Genomic DNA, 20303 nt, shown 5'->3' with positions numbered 1-20303 from the left:
AGCAGATACTGGACAACGTTAACAAAGTGCCCTCCGTATATATTTTATCTTGACAAGAACAGACAAAACACTCGATGAACTGAGATTGACGTCACCCAGATAATGATTCTCAACTTGAGCTGTGGCCGTTACACTGACAGCATCTGTGCCTCCCCGGACACACACAATGCAGAACATCATTACACAGGGGGGACTCTCTCTAGCTTCATTTTAGTGGAAGGAGTTATACAGGGGGATATTAGCAGCAACAGATAAGTGTCATCTGGAAAGTAAGCTGGGGAATTCCTAGTCAGAGAATCTCATAAACTAATTAGCGCTACGAGACCATAATCCAGGGGTAGAGGTTGGGGAGGGCGACATCACACATTTCAGTAAGGCCAGCATACATTTTATTATGCAATATATTTGTCTCCTGTAGAGGATCTGTGATTGCTAACCAAGCTAGAGGGCTGCTGAACATCACTAAATGCAAGTGATTCTTGGTGATATGGTGGTGGGGGGGAGGGGGGGGGTTGGGTTGGGTTGGGTTGTTCCCATTTACTGATGCGCTTCTGCATTCAGTTTACTGAAACAGCAGCTGGATTGTGTGGGGAAGTGAGATGATTGGGACTCACACTGGCAGATGGCGACCATTTGCCAAACACACTTTTCGGCAATTCTGATCAACATTTGATTCCCAGATGAGTTGCTGCTCAGAATGACTGTTCTGGCCATCGTGTTGGGTACATAGATGGGTGGAAGTAGGGATCCTCTTCACATGGCAGTTGCATTAAAACTGGACAAATAGTCCCAGTATTCATGCATTGCTTCCATTGACAAAGTGATTTGTTAACCAATACAATAACAAAAATACAATTTTTATTCTGTAATACATTAATACACACGCAGGTTCCAGAGTATAAAACCTCCAAATGTTGTTTTTTTAATGTCCTATTTAAATGGTAATGTTAACTTGATTTATTTAATCTTGCTTACTGGCAAATGTATGAAGAATTCTTATCTTGGATCTGTCACAGATCCTGCTTTACTACTTATTGCTGTGGAGCAGGTGGTTTTAGTGTCAGAATTTACAAATCTGACAGAGTAGGGGATAAAAAAAATAATAATCCACACTTCCTGGTGATCCCAGCACCTCCTGTACCGCAGCTGCCCCTGGACGGCTCTGTTGCATATGTGTGAGATTTAACACAACCGGGATGAACAGTGCATGTGCAATAAGACGGCAGTGGGCGCTATGTGTTATTAGGCCAGTGACAAAAAGCTCAGCTTTTCACCATTTAGTAAGTGACGTCTGACTCCAGCTATGACGTCTGCGCTAACCGAAACCAAAGGCTGGAGAAGCTGTAATAAGCCCCCCCCAATAAAAATGCCAAAAAAGGGCTTTATCTTTTTCACTTGATACACTTGCTCCGTTGTTAAATCTATTCCTCGCTAAGGGTGCATGTGGCCATTGCAGTCGCATGTTAACGCCAGCAATGGTGCCCGAGCTCGCACCGCTCGTGGCCCCTTCTAGTGTTTGAGTTGCACATTTTTTGCAGCCCCCATGAGGCAGATGACAAAATTCTGTGAGTCTGCAATACTGAATTCATTGCTAGGGATAGCATTCCCTCTTAAGTGAAAAGCTCTGAGAAAGTATTTAATTTACTAAACTATAGAGGTAAAACCTGGGGAGAACGCTTACTGGTGTGACTTGGTCTATATAAGGGAGTTCTAGTACTTTATCATTTTGGTTTATTTTCAGAATGCGTTTTTCTTTCTGTTACAAGGTGCCCGTCAAACATGTTTACAGAGTGCTTCAGTGTCAAGAAGAGGAACTCACCCAAATGGTCTCCACAATGTCTGATGGCTGGAAATTCGAACAGGTAAGAAATGTAACAAAAGATTTGATCTACTAAAGTGTGAAAATTCCTGTTGCTGGCAACATATGGGTGTTTTTCAACGGCAATTGGGCACTTTCTCCTTTTGCAAAAGTTAGTGATTATGGCTGGAGGTAACCCTTGCCGACAGAATGATGTGATGGCGGCTGCTCGCGAAGCCAATTTCAGAGGCGGTTCTTGTGTCCTAGCAATACCTATTCTCTCATGATGGTGGAAAGACTTGTTTTTTCTTTGAACAAATTATGATTTTAAATGTCCTAAAGGTTTTTAAATTTTTATTTTTATAAAGCGTACTATTTAATAGGTTCACTACCGATGTGCATATCTAGCAGAGATTTTTATTGCCATTTAAAGTGGCGATAAAGAAAAAAAAAATATTATTTTTTGCTGGACAAGTGTTTTTGGATTCATTTGCCCATTATTGGCCCATATTGACCGCATACGTTGCCACTGGCCACATTGGTTATGAAGTCAGAATTTGGACCTCTCAGTGGTCGACAGACTCTATTTCACAGACTGGCATCAGTCGTCTGCTGCGAAGTTCTCTGGCAATAGCTTTCTATCAGATTGGTGGTGGTATGCAATCTCTGGTCCTTTAGCAGTTAGGCTCTTGCGTGGCAAACAGGAATTGATGAAGTGCTGTAACATTGGCACACAACACCACGTCATCTCATCTTGCTCTCAGATCACATTCATGCTAAAACACAACCTTATTTTATTTTTATTTTTTTAACATTAGCTGTTTATTGTTTTGTGGAGTTGTCTTTAGCATTCTTAAGGTGCATACACACTTGCGATAAAATGAACGACGTCGCTCATTTTCACCCTTCTTGAGTGACGACGTACACTTTCTCGGCAATTGTGTATGCCGGCAACGATTACCGATGCGCGGCACCTGGATCGTTAACGATCCTCAGTGTCGGTGGTTCATGCATGCGCGATCTGGACTGACGTCCAGGAGCTGCCTGCACGGCCGTTCCGTTATATCACTGAGCGATATGGACGGTCCTATCGCTTAGTGTGGACAGCCGACCGCCAGACCCGGGAGGGGAAACACTAGATGATGTCGCTCAGTGACGTCATTTAGTGTGGATGCACTGTGACTCTTAACTTGACCTACAGATAAATCGGGGGAAACATTTTGTTGAATGAAAACACTTAAAATGACCCAATTTTACATGGTAACATTTTTTCCATTGCTCAGAAATCCCAGTTTCTCACCTGTGGGAATACATGAAATGTTGAGCTTATTTATGTGCTGTAGCCTGCATATCCATGTTGATGAAGAGTATGCATTCATTAGTCATATGCTCCTGTGACACACCCAGCCTGCTGCTCTGACATTTGTTGGAGCCTCACTGATTACACAATTCCATTGATCTGCTAACAAGTCTGTTTCGGTGTGTATTTATACAGTAGATGGCGTTTTGTGGGGTAGAGCTGCAAACAACGAACTGACTGACGTTTGTGCTAGGGCCTGATTGCCAAAATAACAAACATTAGTGGCCAAGTGATGCATAAATTACTCTTATTGGTGCACAATTTCCCTCAGGCAGTAAGCTGAACAGCTATATCTGAGGGCTATTTGAGACTTACTTTTCTGTCTCGACAGGTCAAAGGCCAAAAGGTTCAGATTAAAGTGATCTGGCAGAATGGCTTGGGCCCAAACACTAATATCAGAACAGAATGGGCAACTTTGACCAACCAGATGTCCTCCCTTGCTGTACTACACCTTTGCCAACCTCTGTAAATGGCCGATTTAACCTACATACGTTTGGTTAGGAGGAATATCTGCATATATTGGGCATATCATCCACAACTGCTGTTCACTTGGCTTATTGTAATGGCCATGGTAGCAATATAATAAGCTATGTCTTCCCCCAGCCCAGTCCCCCCAAATTGCCGCAGCATAGAAGTGCAGGGGCGTGTTTTGCTTTGGTTGCACATGTCAGGTATGCATTGTCCAGTGTGGTCACTATGTATTTACTCTGGTTGCAGTTTGTCAGCATAGGTTCCATGTATGGATGCGGGCGGGATCATCAGACAGAGTTTCTGCTCATTGTTTCAAGGGAAGTGAAAGGGGAGGAGACCAACCTACAGAAACGCAGCGGCGAGGTGTGTCCCATTCTCACCCTGCTCTTCCCACTCTTCCTTTCTGCTCCTTCATGTGTGTACACATTGCATGGCCTTACATAAAGTGCTCTTACCTGAGGGCAGGCTGCCAATGGGGCCATCCTTCCTTTGTGTGTTGCTACGCCCACTGACAATGGTCTCATTCAGCTTGGTTATGGCTCTTCCTTCTCATTCAGTGTTTTGCCTGTTTCGTTTTTGTCTTTTTATGTTTATGAAAATCACATTCTGACATGCATTCCTTTTTACTTGGTTATTTTGTTTAAGCCAGGACTTCTCCAAACCCCATGAGTGACATTAAACTCTAGATCCCCATGAATTTGTAGTTTTTGATAGTGAATCCTTTTCTCTGAAATTTAGGTTATATTCTCAATCATTTCTACCTCCATGATTTACCAGGCTTTTTATTTCCCATTTCTCACCAATAAACACTCCTAGCTATCAATACCTGTAACTCGAAGTCTCAACCAGCTATTCTTGACCATCAATGGTTCTATGCCGTGATTGTCCTGCCAGAGGGAGAGTGGTGCAGCCTGAAAGTGTAGCTTGTAGTGTTACCTGCACCAGTAAATTAACTGAGGTGGGTTCCTGTTAGCAAACTTTTAGGTTGGGGGCAAAACGCAAGTCTGTAAATAATATAATGTTTAATCTCTTGGATGAACTACTGTAGAGAACACCACCTAATGCTTGTGAAACTGGCTAAACTATAGGCAGTGTTTTGATTGGCTTGAAGTGGTCCCATAGCAATGTTTTTCTGTTTTCCATTTGCTCCATTTCTGCTTCTCAGAAGTTCCTTATGTTCCTGTTAACCCCCTGTGGTGCATGTAATCTGAATGGTGTAATGTTGGAGGGGGGTCATGCTTTAGACATTGGCTCTTGCTAAGTGCTCTTAACATGAGTTTGTACAGTGTTTAGGATTGGATACGTTAATGTCATATGTCCATAAATTGCCATCTTATATCTCTAAACAAAGCTCAAATTATATTTTCATTGTCCATGATCTTTGGAAACTATAGCTGGAGGGTCTGTATGGCAATACAAACAAGGCAAAGACTATTCCGAAGGCAAGTTTACAAATAGCCATTCCCAGTGACTGTTAAGCCAAGCGGACACTTTCCTGCTGACCAGTCTAGTCAATAGATGTAGCCTTCCCATTCCGGTGATGGATATAGAAAGCTGAGTCCTATCTGGTGACAGGCAGATAATCGAGCCATAAACAGAGATCTTCTGTCCTTCCTTACCTCAGGGGAATTGCTAGCACCTGCTTGTGTTTATGATCAGATGCAGCAAAACCTGAGGAGCCTACTCTATGATCTGTGTGCACGATCATGTATTTTTCTGTCTCCATGTAAAAGACAGGCTTTTTAGAATGCTCTTACCCCTTAAAGGACGTTTGATATGTAATGAAGGTAAGAACGCCCTATCATATCCTTGTGTTCTGGAGGCTAGTACCTTGCGTACATGGCGCTATTTTTATTTTTTATATATTGTATAAGCTGAAGGATGGTTTACAACAGAAGATTTTGTGATGTGGAGTCTTCAGACCTTTTTTCTGCCCATGATTTGGGGTGGAATATATATATATATATATATATATATATATATATATATATATATATATATATATATATATATATATTATAGTTTCAGTTGTAATTATGGATAATTGTAGTGCCATCAGGTCCTGCTTGTAGTGCCTTTTACTAACTCTAGGGGCAGAGTTCTAAATTACACATGACACAACGCAAAATGGCAGTGTGGACAATACAACTACAGATCTTCTTAATCACCCATAAGACCTCCTGAAAGTCTAGACAAGCCTAACCCCAACGGTACGTTTCCAAGTTTTAAAGCCACATCACTTTAAAACTGCAAGTTTTCATCCCTGCTGATCATGTTAATGCGGATGTCCAGAGCTGGCCAATATTTTTGCCTTGGAAGCCATAGTCCATAGGTGCCGTTATTTAGCTGGGAAATTGCTGGAGATTCTAAATCTGTTTAATGTACTTTGTGGCTTTGCTTTAGAAAATAAAGATATTTATACTTATGTGCGCCACTGGCCGTATCCTGCTTGCCCCCTCTTTCATGTCCTATATACTAATAAAGGTTCTGCATTAGCGAATGACTGTAAAAAGGAGTGCTCGTACTATACCATAGCTCTAACATTTAAAGAAACCTTCCTGCGTGAATCCAAAGATACTGCATATTGACGACAGTGTCTGTGTTTTTTTCGCAAGTGTTCTGGGGTACTGGCGACTTAGTATATGTAAAATTATATGTAAAGCTCTCTGAAAAGCTACTTCTTCTGCTAGTTCTGAAATTAGGAATTTAAACAATAATCAAGTTAAATGTGTAATGCTGTATTGTGGTTTCACTTTTGTTTGAATATTTTGTTGGTGTGCTCTTTACCTCTCTGCGTATGTAATGCTTATGGAAGCCCTCCCCCCTCCCTGTTAAACTTCATACAGCGTTGCTGAGTGTTGTCCTCCATTACATTTTAATTTTTTAATTTTTTTTTAAGCTGGTCAGCATTGGTTCTTCCTACAACTATGGAAATGAAGATCAGGCAGAGTTCTTGTGTGTGGTATCTAAAGAGTTGCACAATACCCCATATGGCACAACTAGTGAACCAAGTGAAAAGGCAAAGGTGAGTGGTTTGTTTTCTTTTCTTTCCAGTAAGATTTGTTGCTCAGAGCAAATTCTTGGTGACCATATTTCTAATAAAAGATCATCATTTTCAGTTGTGGGTTTTGTGAAAAGTTCCACCACTGGGACCCCCCCTTACTCTGCGCTGCTGCAACGTAAGGCTTAATTTGGAGTAAGCTGCTGCAGCAGATCACGGTCAGCCCAGTGATCCCTTTCCAGCGCCTGTTGACAGGACGTCTGAGCTACTGTTGCTGCAGTCGGATGTAGCTCCATGACAAAAGCACAGTCAACGTGGGATGCAGTTACATTAGGATACAGACGCCGGAATCCCGACCACTGACGATGCCGACTGCCGAAATCCCGGCTAACGGGCTATTCCAACTCGTGGGAGTCCACGACATACACAGAGTTGGAATAGAACCTGTGGAGAGCGTAGTTGCGCTCACCCCCCTGCCGGTATTCTGGTGTCCAGGATCCCGGCGTCAGTATGCTGACCGCCGGGATACCATACCAAACACGTCAACATAGCCTGCTGCTGTGGCCGGCTCATGCACACAGTAAGGGTACAGTTTCTTCGCTTACTGCGCACGTGAGCCCCTGTGCAGGGTACCCCTAGTTTTAGAAAAGGTTACATGTTTAGACTTTATTGGGAGCAGCTTGTAAAGACGATTTCTCTATCGTCCTAGTGGATGCTGGGGTTCCTGAAAGGACCATGGGGAATAGCGGCTCCGCAGGAGACAGGGCACAAAAAGTAAAGCTTTAGGATCAGGTGGTGTGCACTGGCTCCTCCCCCTATGACCCTCCTCCAAGCCAGTTAGATTTTTGTGCCCGGCCGAGAAGGGTGCAATCTAGGTGGCTCTCCTAAAGAGCTGCTTAGGAAAGTTTAGCTTAGGTTTTTTATTTTACAGTGAGTCCTGCTGGCAACAGGATCACTGCAACGAGGGACTTAGGGGAGAAGAAGTGAACTCACCTGCATGCAGGATGGATTGGCTTCTTGGCTACTGGACATCAGCTCCAGAGGGACGATCACAGGTACAGCCTGGATGGTCACCGGAGCCTTGCCGCCGGCCCCCTTGCAGATGCTGAAGTAAGAAGAGGTCCAGAATCGGCGGCAGAAGACTCCTCAGTCTTCTAAAGGTAGCGCACAGCACTGCAGCTGTGCGCCATTTTCCTCTCAGCACACTTCACACGGCAGTCACTGAGGGTGCAGGGCGCTGGGAGGGGGGCGCCCTGGGAGGCAAATGAATACCTATTTTGGCTAAAAATACCTCACATATAGCCTCCGGAGGCTATATGGAGATATTTAACCCCTGCCAGAATCCGTTAAGAGCGGGAGACGAGGCCGCCGAAAAAGGGGCGGGGCCTATCTCCTCAGCACACAGCGCCATTTTCCCTCACAGAAAGGCTGGAGGGAAGGCTCCCAGGCTCTCCCCTGCACTGCACTACAGAAACAGGGTTAAAACAGAGAGGGGGGGCACTAATTTGGCGATATGCTTATATATATATTAAGATGCTATAAGGGAAAACACTGATATAAGGTTGTCCCTATATAATTATAGCGTTTTTGGTGTGTGCTGGCAAACTCTCCCTCTGTCTCTCCAAAGGGCTAGTGGGTCCTGTCCTCTATCAGAGCATTCCCTGTGTGTGTGCTGTGTGTCGGTACGTGTGTGTCGACAGGTAGGAGGACGATGTTGGTGAGGAGGCGGAGCAATTGCCTGTAATGGTGATGTCACTCTCTAGGGAGTCGACACCGGAATGGATGGCTTATTTAGGAAATTACGTGATAATGTCAACACGCTGCAAGGTCGGTTGACGACATGAGACGGCCGACAAACAATTAGTACGGTCCAGACGTCTCAAAAACACCGTCAAGGGTTTTAAAACGCCCGTTTACTTTAGTCGGTCGACACAGACACAGACAGGGACACTGAATCCAGTGTCGACGGTGAATAAACAAACGTATTCCTTATTAGGGCCACACGTTAAAGGCAATGAAGGAGGTGTTACGTATTTCTGATACTACAAGTACCACAAAAGAGGGTATTATGTGGGATGTGAAAAAACTACCATAGTTTTTCCTGAATCAGATAAATTAAATAAAGTGTGTGATGATGCGTGGGTTCCCCCCGATAGAAAATTATGGGCGGTATACCCTTTCCCGCCAGCAGTTAGGGCGCGTTGGGAAACACCCTTTAAGGTGGATAAGGCGCTCACACGCTTATCAAAACAAGTGGCGGTACCGTCTATAGATAGGGCCGTCCTCAAGGACCAGCTGACAAGGCTGGAAAATATAATAAAAAGTATATACACACATACTGGTGTTATACTGCGGCCAGCGATCGCCTCAGCCTGGATGTGCAGAGCTAGGGTGGCTTGGTCGGATTCCCTGACTAAAAATATTGATACCCTTGACAGGGACAGTATTTTATTGACTATAGAGCATTTCTATATATGCGAGATGCACAGAGGGATATTTGCACTCTGCCATCATGAATAAACGCGATGTCCATAACTGCCAGAAGATGTTATGGACACGACAGTGGTCAGGTGATGCAGATTCCAAACGGCACAGTATGGCCGTATACAGGAAGAGGACTTGTTTGGGGTCGGTCCATCGGACCTGGTGGTCACGGCAACTGCTGGAAAATCCACCGTTTTTTACCCTAAGTCACATCTCTGCAGAAAAAGACACCGTCTTTTCAGCCTCAGTCCTCTCGTCCCTATAAGATCATATCTGCCCAGGGATAGAGGAAAGGGAAGAAGACTGCAGCAGGCAGCCCATTCCCAGGAACAGAAGCGTTCCACCGCGTCTGACAAGTTCTCAGCATGGCGCTGAGACCGTACAGGACCCCTGGATCCTACAAGTAGTATCCCGGGGGTACAGATGGGAATGTCGAGACGTTTCCCCTTCGCAGGCTCCTGAAGTCTGCTTTACCAAGTCTCCCTCCGACAAGGAGGTAGTATGGGAAAAAATTCACAAGCTGTATTCCCAGCAGGTGATAATTAAATTACCCCTCCTACTACAGAAAAGGGGTATTATTCCACACTATATTGTGGTACTGAAGCCAGAAGGCTAGGTGAGACTTATTCTAAAAATTTTTTTTTTTTTGAACAACTTACAAAGGTTCAAATTAAGATGAAGTCACTCAGAGCAGTGATAACGAACCAGGAATAAGGGGACTATATAGTGTCCCGGGACATCAGGGATGCTTACCTCTATGTCCCAAATTTGCCCTTCTCACTAAGGGTACCTCAGGTTCGTGGTGCAGAACTGTCACTATCAGTTTCAGACGCTGCCGTTTGGATTGTCCACGGCACCCTGGGGTCTTTACCAAGGTAATGGCCGAATTGATGATTCTTCTTCGAAGAAAAGGCGTCTTAATTATCCCTTACTTGGACGATCTCCTGATAGGGGCATAGTCCAGGGAACAGTTGGAGGTCGGAGTAGCACTATCTCGGATACTGCTACAATCAGCACGGGTGGATTCTAAATATTCCAAAATCGCAGCTGATCCCGACGACACGTCTGCTGTGCCTAGGGATGATTCTGGACACAGTCCAGAAAAAGGTGTTTCTCCCGGAAGAGAAAGCCAGGGAGTTATCCGAGCAAGTCAGGAACCTCCTAAAAACAGTGCATCATTGCACAAGGGTCCTGGTAAAAATGGTGGCTTCCTACGAAGCAATTCCATTCGGCAGATTTCACGTAAGAACTTTTCAGTGGGATCTGCTGGACAAATGGTCCGGATCGCATCTTCAGATGCATCAGCGGATAACCCAATATCCAAGGACAAGGGTGTCTCTCCTGTGGTGGTTATAGAGTGCTCATCTTCTAGAGGGCAGCAGATTCGGCATTCAGGATTGGATGCTGGTAACCACGGAGCCCAGCCTGAGAGGCTGGGGAGCAGTCACACAAGGAAAAAATTTCCAGGGAGTGTGATCAAGTATGGAGACTTTTCTCCACATAAATATACTGGAGCTAAGGGTAAATTTATAATGCTCTAAGCTTAGCAAGACCTCTGCTTCAAGGTCAGCCGGTATTGATCCAGTGGGAAAAACATCACGGCAGTCGCCCACGTAAACAGACAGGGCGACACAAGAAGCAGGAGGGCAATGGCAGAAACTGCAAGGACTTTTCGCTGGGCGGAAAATCATGTGATAACACTGTCAGCAGTTTTTCATCCCGGGAATGGAAACTGGGAAGCAGACTTCCTCAGCACGACCTCCACCCGGGAGAGTGGAAACTTCATTGAGAAGTTTTTTCCACATGATTGTAAACCGTTGGGAAATACCAAAGGTGGACATGATGGCGTCCCGTCTGAACAAAAAACGGGACAGGTATTGCGCCAGGTCAAGAGACCCTCAGGCAATAGATGTGGACGTTCTGGTAACACCGTGGGTGTACCAGTCGGTGTATGTGTTCCCTCCTCTGCTTCTCATACCTAAGGTGCTGAGAATTATAAGACGTAGAGGAGTAAGAACTATACTCATGGCTCCGGATTGGCCAAGAAGGACTTGGTACCCGGAACTTCAAGAGATGCTTACAGAGGTCTTATGGCCTCTGCCGCTAAGAAGGGACTTGCTTCAGCAAGTACCATGTCTGTTCCAAGACTTACCGCAGCTGTGTTTGTCGGCATGGCGATGGAAAGCCGGATCCTAAGGGAAAAAAGGCATTCCGGAAGAGGTCATTCCTACCCTGGTCAAAGCCAGAAAGGAGGTGACCGCACAACATTATCACCACGTGTGGCGAAAATATGTTGCGTGGTGTGAGGCCAGGAAGGCCCCACAAAGAAATTTCAACTCGGTCGTTTCCTGCATTTCCTGCAAACAGGGAGTGTCTATGGGCCTCAAATTGGGGTCCATTAAGGTTCAAATTCGGCCCTGTAAATTTTCTTCCAGAAAGAATTGGCTTCAGTTCCTGAAGTCCAGAAGTTTGTCAAGGGAGTATTGCATATACAAACCCCTTTTTTGTGCCTCCAGTGGCACTGTGGGATCTCAACGTAGTTCTGGGATTCCTCAAATCACATTGGTTTAAAACCAGTCAAATATGTGGATTTGAAGCATCTCACATAAAAAGTGACCATGCTCTTGGCCCTGGCCTGGACCAGGCGAGTGTCAAATTGGTGTTTTTTTCTCAAAAAAGCCCATATCTGTTTGTCCATTCGGACAGGGCAGAGCTGCGGACTCGTCCCCAGTTCTCTCCCTAAGGTGGTGTCAGTGTTTCACCTGAACCAGCTTATTGTGGTGCCTTGCACCTACTAGGGACTTGGAGGACTCCAAGTTGCTAGGAGTTGTCAGGGCCCTGAAAATATGGTCCAGGACAGCTGGAGTCAGAAAATCTGACTCGCTGTTTATACTGTATGCACCCAACAAGTTGGGTGCGCCTGCTTCTAAGCAGGCGATTGCTCGTTGGATTTGTAACACAATTCAACTTGCACATTCTGAGGCAGGCCTGCCACAGTCTAAATCGGTTAAGGCCCATTCCACAAGGAAGGTGGGCTCATCTTGGGCGGCTGCCCGAGAGGTCTCGGCATTACAACTCTGCCGAGCAGCTACGTGGTCAGGGGAGAACACGTTTGTAAAATTCTACAAATTTGATATCCTGGCAAAAGAGGACCTGGAGTTCTCTCATTCGGTGCTGCAGAGTCATCCGCACTCTCCCGCCCGTTTGGGAGCTTTGGTATAATCCCCATGGTCCTTTCAGGAACCCCAGCATCCACTAGGACGATAGAGAAAATAAGAATTTACTTACCGATAATTCTATTTCTCGGAGTCCGTAGTGGATGCTGGGCGCCCATCCCAAGTGCGGATTATCTGCAATACTTGTACATAGTTACAAAAATCGGGTTATTATTGTTGTGAGCCATCTTTTCAGAGGCTCCGCTGTTATCATACTGTTAACTGGGTTTAGATCACAAGTTGTACGGTGTGATTGGTGTGGCTGGTATGAGTCTTACCCGGGATTCAAAATTCCTCCCTTATTGTGTACGCTCGTCCGGGCACAGTACCTAACTGGCTTGGAGGAGGGTCATAGGGGGAGGAGCCAGTGCACACCACCTGATCCTAAAGCTTTACTTTTTGTGCCCTGTCTCCTGCGGAGCCGCTATTCCCCATGGTCCTTTCAGGAACCCCAGCATCCACTACGGACTCCGAGAAATAGAATTATCGGTAAGTAAATTCTTATTTTTAAATCTAGAAGATGGTGAAAAGTAGCTTTTTTTTTTTTCCCTTTAAAAGATCTATGTTGGCAATCTACTATAATCTACAAATGACCTGTGTTTTAATGACTCCACCTACATTTGCGTGTTTGAGGTTTTTTTTTTTTTCCTTTAAGTAGGATATTGTAACACTTTTTCCATAGGTATTTTTTTTTTATTGTGTTAAGAAGCTTTACAGTATTTATTTTCGGACATTCTGTTTCTTTACGAAGCCCCCGCTCTTCAGCTGTTCTGACTTCGATTTAAAAGGGCAGTAATAATAACTGCAAAACTAGACTGAAGACATTCTGAATTCATGTATAAAATAGTGTCATAGAGGGTAGCTCGCTATTTACCCTCACAATAGCCTGAATGAAGGCATGGGAACAGTGAGGGATGCTAACCTATTTAGACAAGTGTGTCCCACACTTGCCATAGTTGCACTGCTGATTAGTCTGTACTGTAAATTGGGGTTGGGTATGGGTTACCAGCAGTCGGGATCCCGGACGAGGGAGGGGGGCGAGCGAGCACAACGAGTCCCCTTGCAGGCTCGCCACACTGCGGGCTTGCCACAGGTCCTATTCCCACTCTGTGTGTCGGACGATCACGTGTGGGAATAGTCCCTGCTAGTTGACACGCAGACTGTCGGGATTAGGGAAGGGTGCCGGATGTAGGTGCCTGTAATGTGACCGCCGGTCACATAACTACATCCCGTAATTGTACAGGATCATGCCTTATGTGTGCAGTTGGGTGACATCTTGCTACTGGAAAACCTTGCAGGACTTGACTAGCTGGCAATCCTCTGCTACATCTGCTGTCTCCAATACTGTCTGGACCTAGCCATGTCACACTGATTTAATGCCCCACTGATGATGGGCATTCCATGTCTTCACACTACACTCCTGGGATCGTGAATGAAAAAGATGCAAACCTGAGCGAGTTTGAGAAAATTGTTTCTGGGGAAGAAGTCGCAAAACGGAGACACTTGAAAATGCATGATCACATGCTTGCCACCATTATAATGGAGTCCTAGAACAATATTTTAGTTACCTTTTTGTTACAGCTCTTCCAAGAACTTTTAATAGTCATTTATTATACATTGCTTTTATATTACACTAATCTTTAAGTTTGAATATCTCTCCTTTTAGAGTTTTGCACATATACTATTGGTACCTTCTAAGTAGTGCGATACCAATGGACATTTTGATTTACATAGGAAGTTAGTGAGGTGTGTATTAAACTGGCCGCTCTGTCTCTACACAACTTACCACTGTGCTGCCGTTTGGAGTCGCAAGATTCAGTCTCGTGCTTCAAGAAATGAAAATGTCAAAGCATGAACAATACACAATAGTAATAGATTTGCTATAGTGCATGTCTTAGTTTAATATCTTTTTTTTTTTTTTATTTAACAATGGCTTTTGGTTCTTTTTGGTAGATGTTGCAGGGCATATCTATAATATTATTGATGCTAGTCACTGTAACCTACAGTAACCTATAAATGGGATTGATCTAAGCAACAAAATACCTCCAAAACTATTTCCAGAGATTATATAAACCACAAGTAGGGGGGAGTGTAGCTTACACTAGAAACGTGTGAATTTGTCACCGCCATAGTGTTATCTCCTGCTCTCTGCTTGGTGGTTTTGTTTTTTGCTCATTGCTGTAAGTGTCCTTAATACTATAATGGTGGTTGAGTATCAATATCAGCGTTTGACCTGCAGTTTGCAAATTTGTAAAGTAGAGCCCAATAATTAGAATTGAAAACTGGGCACTGTATAGCACAGTATCTGCTGCGGAGTGAAGTCTCTGGATTGTGAGTTCTGATGCGTTTCCATGAATAATGGGAGACTGGCTGATTTTGTGTTTTGCATTTTTCTCTCTCGCTCTTTCTTTCCTTTTTCTTTTTTACATGCTACGTTTTCTGCTCCTGTGTATTCTTGCTTGCATGTCTTTCTTTTTTTTTTCACTCACTAGTTCTTTTGTTTCCGCTCCCTTTCCTTACACATGCATGCTGCATGCTGGTACAGAGTGAGGACGAAGAGACGGATTACGATATGAATGACTCAGATTAAGTTGTAATACACTGGTGAGCGCTAGCTTTCCTGAAACTCCCACTGACCCCCAAATCTGCTCCTGACCCTTCCCCAACTTTCCAATTATTCTACCTGTTCTCGTTAGTGACTTGTATGGAGTCTGGATACACGCTACATCATACAAATCTGTGATTCTCCCAAAGCCTTAATCCCACAGGACAAGGTCTTGTGCCCTAAATTGCAGATTCTTAGCCATCCAGCCCTTCAGGACAGCTGGGCTGCTGTAGTCCCTGTCACTTATACCCCTTTCACACCAGATATGCAGGGGTCTTACCCGGGAATACGGTCCCTGGATCATGCAGGGACATTCCCGGGTAAGACCCCTTGCATACCGCAGTCAGTAGCCCGGCATATTGCCGGGTTGCTGACGTCAGTGGTGACGCGGCGGGGGCGGCGCAAGAGATCACATGATCTCAAAGCGCCGCCTGCTACATAGAAAGTGAACGGGAGCCGGGGCGCATTGACCCGGCTCCCGTTCACACAGACCAGGTTCCCGGGAGGATCCCGGGACCAACCATGGTCGATTGCAGGGTTGAAATGCCGGGGCAGGAATCCTGGGATTTTGACCCTGTACCCTTTCACACCCAGAAATTTCCCGGGTTGGTGCGCGTTCATGTGCAATAACCCGGGAAATTTTGGGCTGTGTGAAAGGGGTATTAGTAAGCCAGAATTTCACAACTGGTTTTTCAACCTTTGTCCCAAGGATTCAGCGCACATCTCAAACTTTTAACCTCCATTTTATATAAATCTATAAAAGTATACAATCTCTCTGAATTATTCACCATCTAAATGTAGCTTTTGGCCCAAAGCCTTTCATTTAGAAGGAAATGCTGCATGAAAGCGAAGAAGTACAGTACTGTTGCCCAGATTTATCAAGACTTGGAGAGCGATAAATAGCACAGTGATAAAGTACCAACCAATCAGCTCCTGTCATTTTCAAATCGGGCTATAACATGGCAGTTGGGAGCTGGTTGGCTGGTACCTTATCACCATGCTATTCCTCACTCTCCAAGGCTTGATAAATGAGCCCCCATGTTTTTCCTCTACAGTATTCGCACAGATTTGTTAAGAGTAACAGGTTTTGGTTCTTAAACAAATCTGCTCATTATTCCTGTGTAAAGCACTGACTGTAGAAAATACATATGAGCAAATAGTGTTTGCTGGGAGTTGTAGTGTAATAACCGCAAACGCTAATGAATTATGTAGTTATGAAAATATGCATTCTTCCACTCATAGAAAAATGTCTAGAGAATAAAGCGCTTCAATATTTGTGTTTTGCTTCTAGAATAGTGCGGATTAGTATCCAAGTATGTGTGGTTTGTTTTTTCAGCAAGTGTTTTTTTCTTTTTCTTAATGTAAGTGGGATAGGTGCTTCTGTATAGCGCTGTCCTTGCATGAGGTCTGCAGCTAGCCCTAAATGCTCATTGCATCCATCAGGACAAGGAACCTGCTTTATACAAGTACGGGCAGAGCCCTGTCATTTTGTATGGGGGGCATGCGATTAAACCATTTGGCTCTGTGTTTGGCATGGTGAAAAGTTCTAAGTGGCCAGAGACCTCCTTTTTATATGAAGCCATTACTCTATACAGCAAGAAACACTTACTGCGCTTACAGTTTGCTTCTCCTGAAGAATGGCCAGAGACCTTTTATCTACAACAGGTTGCTTGGCAGATGCTTCTCCTGTTGGTCAGTGGAGATATAATTCTTGTTGTATAATGGGGATGCAGTTAATATACCGGCTGTCAGGAGACAGACACTGGAATCGGGACAGCCGGTCAAATGCCACCAGCCAGAATCCCCACAAATGTGGGATATTCCCACTCCGTTGGTGGTTCCATGCAACCAACCAAGTGGGAATATAACCTGTGGTGAGTGACATGAGCCACCAGTCCCGAAGCATGGCGAGCAGACTCGCTGCGGGATTCCGACAGACTGTTTGCTGCTGTCTGTATGGTGACAGTCTGCAGCCCGTCTGCTGGCAAATTAGATGTATTTATGTACCCTTTGAGAAATCGGGTGAAGCATCACATAATGACCCACAAGTCTGACAGTTACAGTAGGCAGGTTCTTCTCGCGCCTCCATAGGATCTACCTCCTGTTTGTGCATTGATTGTTATCTTTATGCCTCTTGCAGAACCAGATGATCCTTTCTGCTGACACCTGCAAAAGGTTATCCCTGTAATCTCCCAAGCTGTCTGGGGCTTCTGTGTTTACACACTGCTCCTGATCAGTATTTGGAGAGCTCTACACCCTTTTAATAAGGAAGCAGCGGATTCCTCAGATCTTTTTTGGTGTTAGTTTGCAACACACATTACAGTACAACAAAATGCTAGCCCACAAATATCTCCTCTGGCCCAGGTGTGTTTCAGAAGGAAAGCTTTTGCACTACTACCTTTAGCTTAAATTGCTTTCTAAAAAGGCAAAATAATGCAGCAAGGTGCGGAAGTAGTAATACCTATCGCTATTAGTGAGCTTATGCCTGTATCCGTGCGTGTGGAGGGGGGGATGGATGTGTATTTTAAAAGCACAAGTGGATGCACTGTGAAAGTATACCCATTTACTTTATTGTTCCAAGATGAATGTCGCAAATACGGATTACAGAGAACAATACATTATAAGAAGCTTAGCAGCTCTGATTATGTAAACTGCCTCTCTGGCTCAGTTTTTTTTTTTTCTTGTGGTAGACTATTGTGGTGTTTCAACCCCCCCCCCCCCCCCCCTTCTCATACGCAGATCCCACCTTGCTAACTCATTTTCTTATGTTTTTCAGATCTTGCAGGAGAGAGGCTCCCGAATGTGAAGTTGTGTTTTTTTTTTTTAAAGATTATTTTTTCTTTTTAATTAGATTTTATTCCAAGCGGAGAATTTCCACGTGAAAGCCACCACAAGACGACTGCTTTTGGAGTACATTATTGACCCTTTTCAAAAAGATGCATATTTGGTGGATGCTTCAGTGATTCATTAATGTGAATTGGGTATAAAACAGGAACTTTAGCTGACTGGGTCCATCTTATTTTTCTCCTACCCCTTCCTCTTCTCTACAATATAGCCTTTTGTACAGCAGTTGGCGTTACAGAAGGGTTACACTGACACATTCTGTAAATCCCATTGTACTATCCCTACTTCGACACTACACATGACCCACAATCGTCCCACACTCTTGTACAGCCGTATCGTGTATTTGGGGCAGCTACTTCCTACTAAGCAGTGCTGAAGCAGTTTACACTAAAGCGGGCCAATCAGGATCACTCCTCATGTATCAGCAAAGGGAACATTGAGCAGGTTATATGTAAACTGTTTTGTATGTAAACGGTTTCTTCCAGAGAAATGATTCTTCCTTGGCAAACATAAAAAAAAAATAGATACGTATCATACATATTTTTTAACAATCTTTTTTTTTAATGTCCATCTTATCTACCTAGCAGATAGACTTGTCATATTGCATGTACAGTGAGGAAATAAATTATAAAATGTTTCCTAATAGTGTCATTTTCAGAGATGCTTACATTCTCTCTGTGGCCGCGTCACGCCTTTCAGACTATTACTGTGCAGTTCATCTGGACAGATAGAAACTTCATATGCTGCACAGCAACCGAACGTGACCTGTGCCCATAATGTCACTGAATCAAATAGGAATTTGATTGCAGAGCTATTTGTATATCTTGGGACATGTATTTTATTCTTCTTCTTCCAGGCCTATTGTGTTCCTAATATCTGCTCCCCATTAACTAATAAGGTCATCTGTTGCTGGAGTATTCTTTGGAACATTGATTCCTACTGAGATGCACAGAAGAAAATGTAAGGAACAGCAAGTTTGTAAAGATCTGCTATTTTCTGCAAATTTTGCCACATGATATAAAGCATTTTTTAAGGCAAAGCAAGCCATTTTTAAAAAAAACATTTTTTTTATATTGGCACCTAAAATATATAGCTGAAAATCAGATTTATTAGCAGATTATTGTTCATTACATTTCCCCCGTAGACAACCAGCCCCTTAAAAAAAAAAAAAAAAAAAACAACGTTATTTCTGTGTGGCAGTTGTGTACACTGTTCCCATGTGTCACCATTTCATAATTGAATTGATTATCCTAAACCGTCAAAATTAAAACCCCTTTATAAAGGTGTTTCGGTATGGAAGATGTGAAATTCATATTATCCATTATGTCACACTAACAGTTTTGTTTCTTGACCTTTATTCTCTGAGAAATTGATTTTTCTAAAAAAAAAAAAAAATGTAACCGCATTAATTGCTAACTGAGTTAATTCTTCTGACTGGGGTGCTGTCTTCCACGTGCTGAGTGCGACTCATGGGGTTTGTAGGAATTCAACAGCAGCTGTACTGAAGCTTTTAAAGGGTCACTGTACTCAATTTATTATGTTTTTAAACCATCATAATGTCTTTTAGAACAGGAGCTTGTAACGTCTGGACTATTTTGATTTACTGTTCAGATGGTTTCTCATGTTAGAGGAAATCTTTAAGTAACGACTCCCAGGTTGAAGCTCTTCCTGATTACAATTGACAACACTGCCATCTGTGGGTTATAAAATAGCCTAAAGTAAGAATGAATTAACAGTGCAGATGGTTTGTACGAATTATAAAAGCTGTCCATAAATCGTTTCCTGTATAGGAAAAGCTCCTAAGTTCATGTTTTGTTTCTGCACCCAGAGCGATTTACCTTTTGAAAACGTAGAGCCTCCTAAAGCGGGGGCTCCCCTACCTCTGCTGTGTGTGTATATATAGGGTTCCTTTGTGAATACACATTTAAATGGTAAATATATTTTATCTATCCCATTACAATACTGTATTTTGATACTTTCCCCCGTTCCTGTCTATCTGATGTCTGCTCTTTAAACATGATTATGTTAAGGTCTGGTTGATGACAGCACATCCAACAACTGTGGTCCACAGGCGAACCAGATTTCAGCATAGCTTTGTCTAAATAAATGTATTGGACAACAAACTTCCGAGTTGCTAACTTTAGCTGGTGGTTACTATATGTGTAAACTAAAACTAACTTGGAAATTAAAAACCTTTAAAAGGCTGACCGTCCCTATTTCAGACTAGATGTTACATTTCTGCATATCCCGCAGATGTCTGTAAAGTGGATTTTCTAAGCAGAAATTATATGGTAAATTGGCAGTATTAAAAAGGACCTTTAGCTATAGCACTTGTGCACTAGATGTGTTCTTAATACACTTCTGTGGCTCACAAGTATGTACATTGGTTCCCATGCTAATGGTTTTAGAATAATTTCTTCTGGAATTGCACTTGCAATCTGTACACTGCCTGGCACTTCGCACAGCCTATAAAGGGTTAAAGGAATATTTCTATGCACTGTTACCAGGATTTAATTAACGTTGCC

The 20303-nt window shown here is 43.6% G+C and overlaps 1 protein-coding gene across 3 annotated transcripts in view; it reads left to right on the top strand.

The window, feature by feature from the left end:
- Window positions 1–19982, top strand: part of LOC134945358 (BTB/POZ domain-containing protein KCTD5-like) — a 67293-nt gene extending 47311 nt beyond the window's left edge. Inside the window, exons 4-8 of one of the 3 annotated variants that reach the window (XM_063934572.1) lie at window positions 1767–1862; window positions 3876–3992; window positions 6529–6654; window positions 14875–14933; window positions 17711–19982. In XM_063934572.1, coding sequence (XP_063790642.1) covers window positions 1767–1862; window positions 3876–3992; window positions 6529–6654; window positions 14875–14919 — 384 coding nt within the window. In that variant the 3' untranslated portion in view covers window positions 14920–14933; window positions 17711–19982. The remainder of the gene's footprint in view (window positions 1–1766; window positions 1863–3875; window positions 3993–6528; window positions 6655–14874; window positions 14934–17710) is intronic. The other 2 variants (XM_063934574.1, XM_063934573.1) reach the window with 2 other exon arrangements.
- Window positions 19983–20303: the final 321 nt, after the last annotated feature.

This window comes from Pseudophryne corroboree, chromosome 7 (assembly GCF_028390025.1).
Source record: "Pseudophryne corroboree isolate aPseCor3 chromosome 7, aPseCor3.hap2, whole genome shotgun sequence".
Lineage (NCBI taxonomy): Eukaryota > Metazoa > Chordata > Amphibia > Anura > Myobatrachidae > Pseudophryne > Pseudophryne corroboree.
The sequence above is the reverse complement of the archived record's forward strand: the minus strand, read 5'-3'. Positions and strand labels throughout refer to the sequence as shown.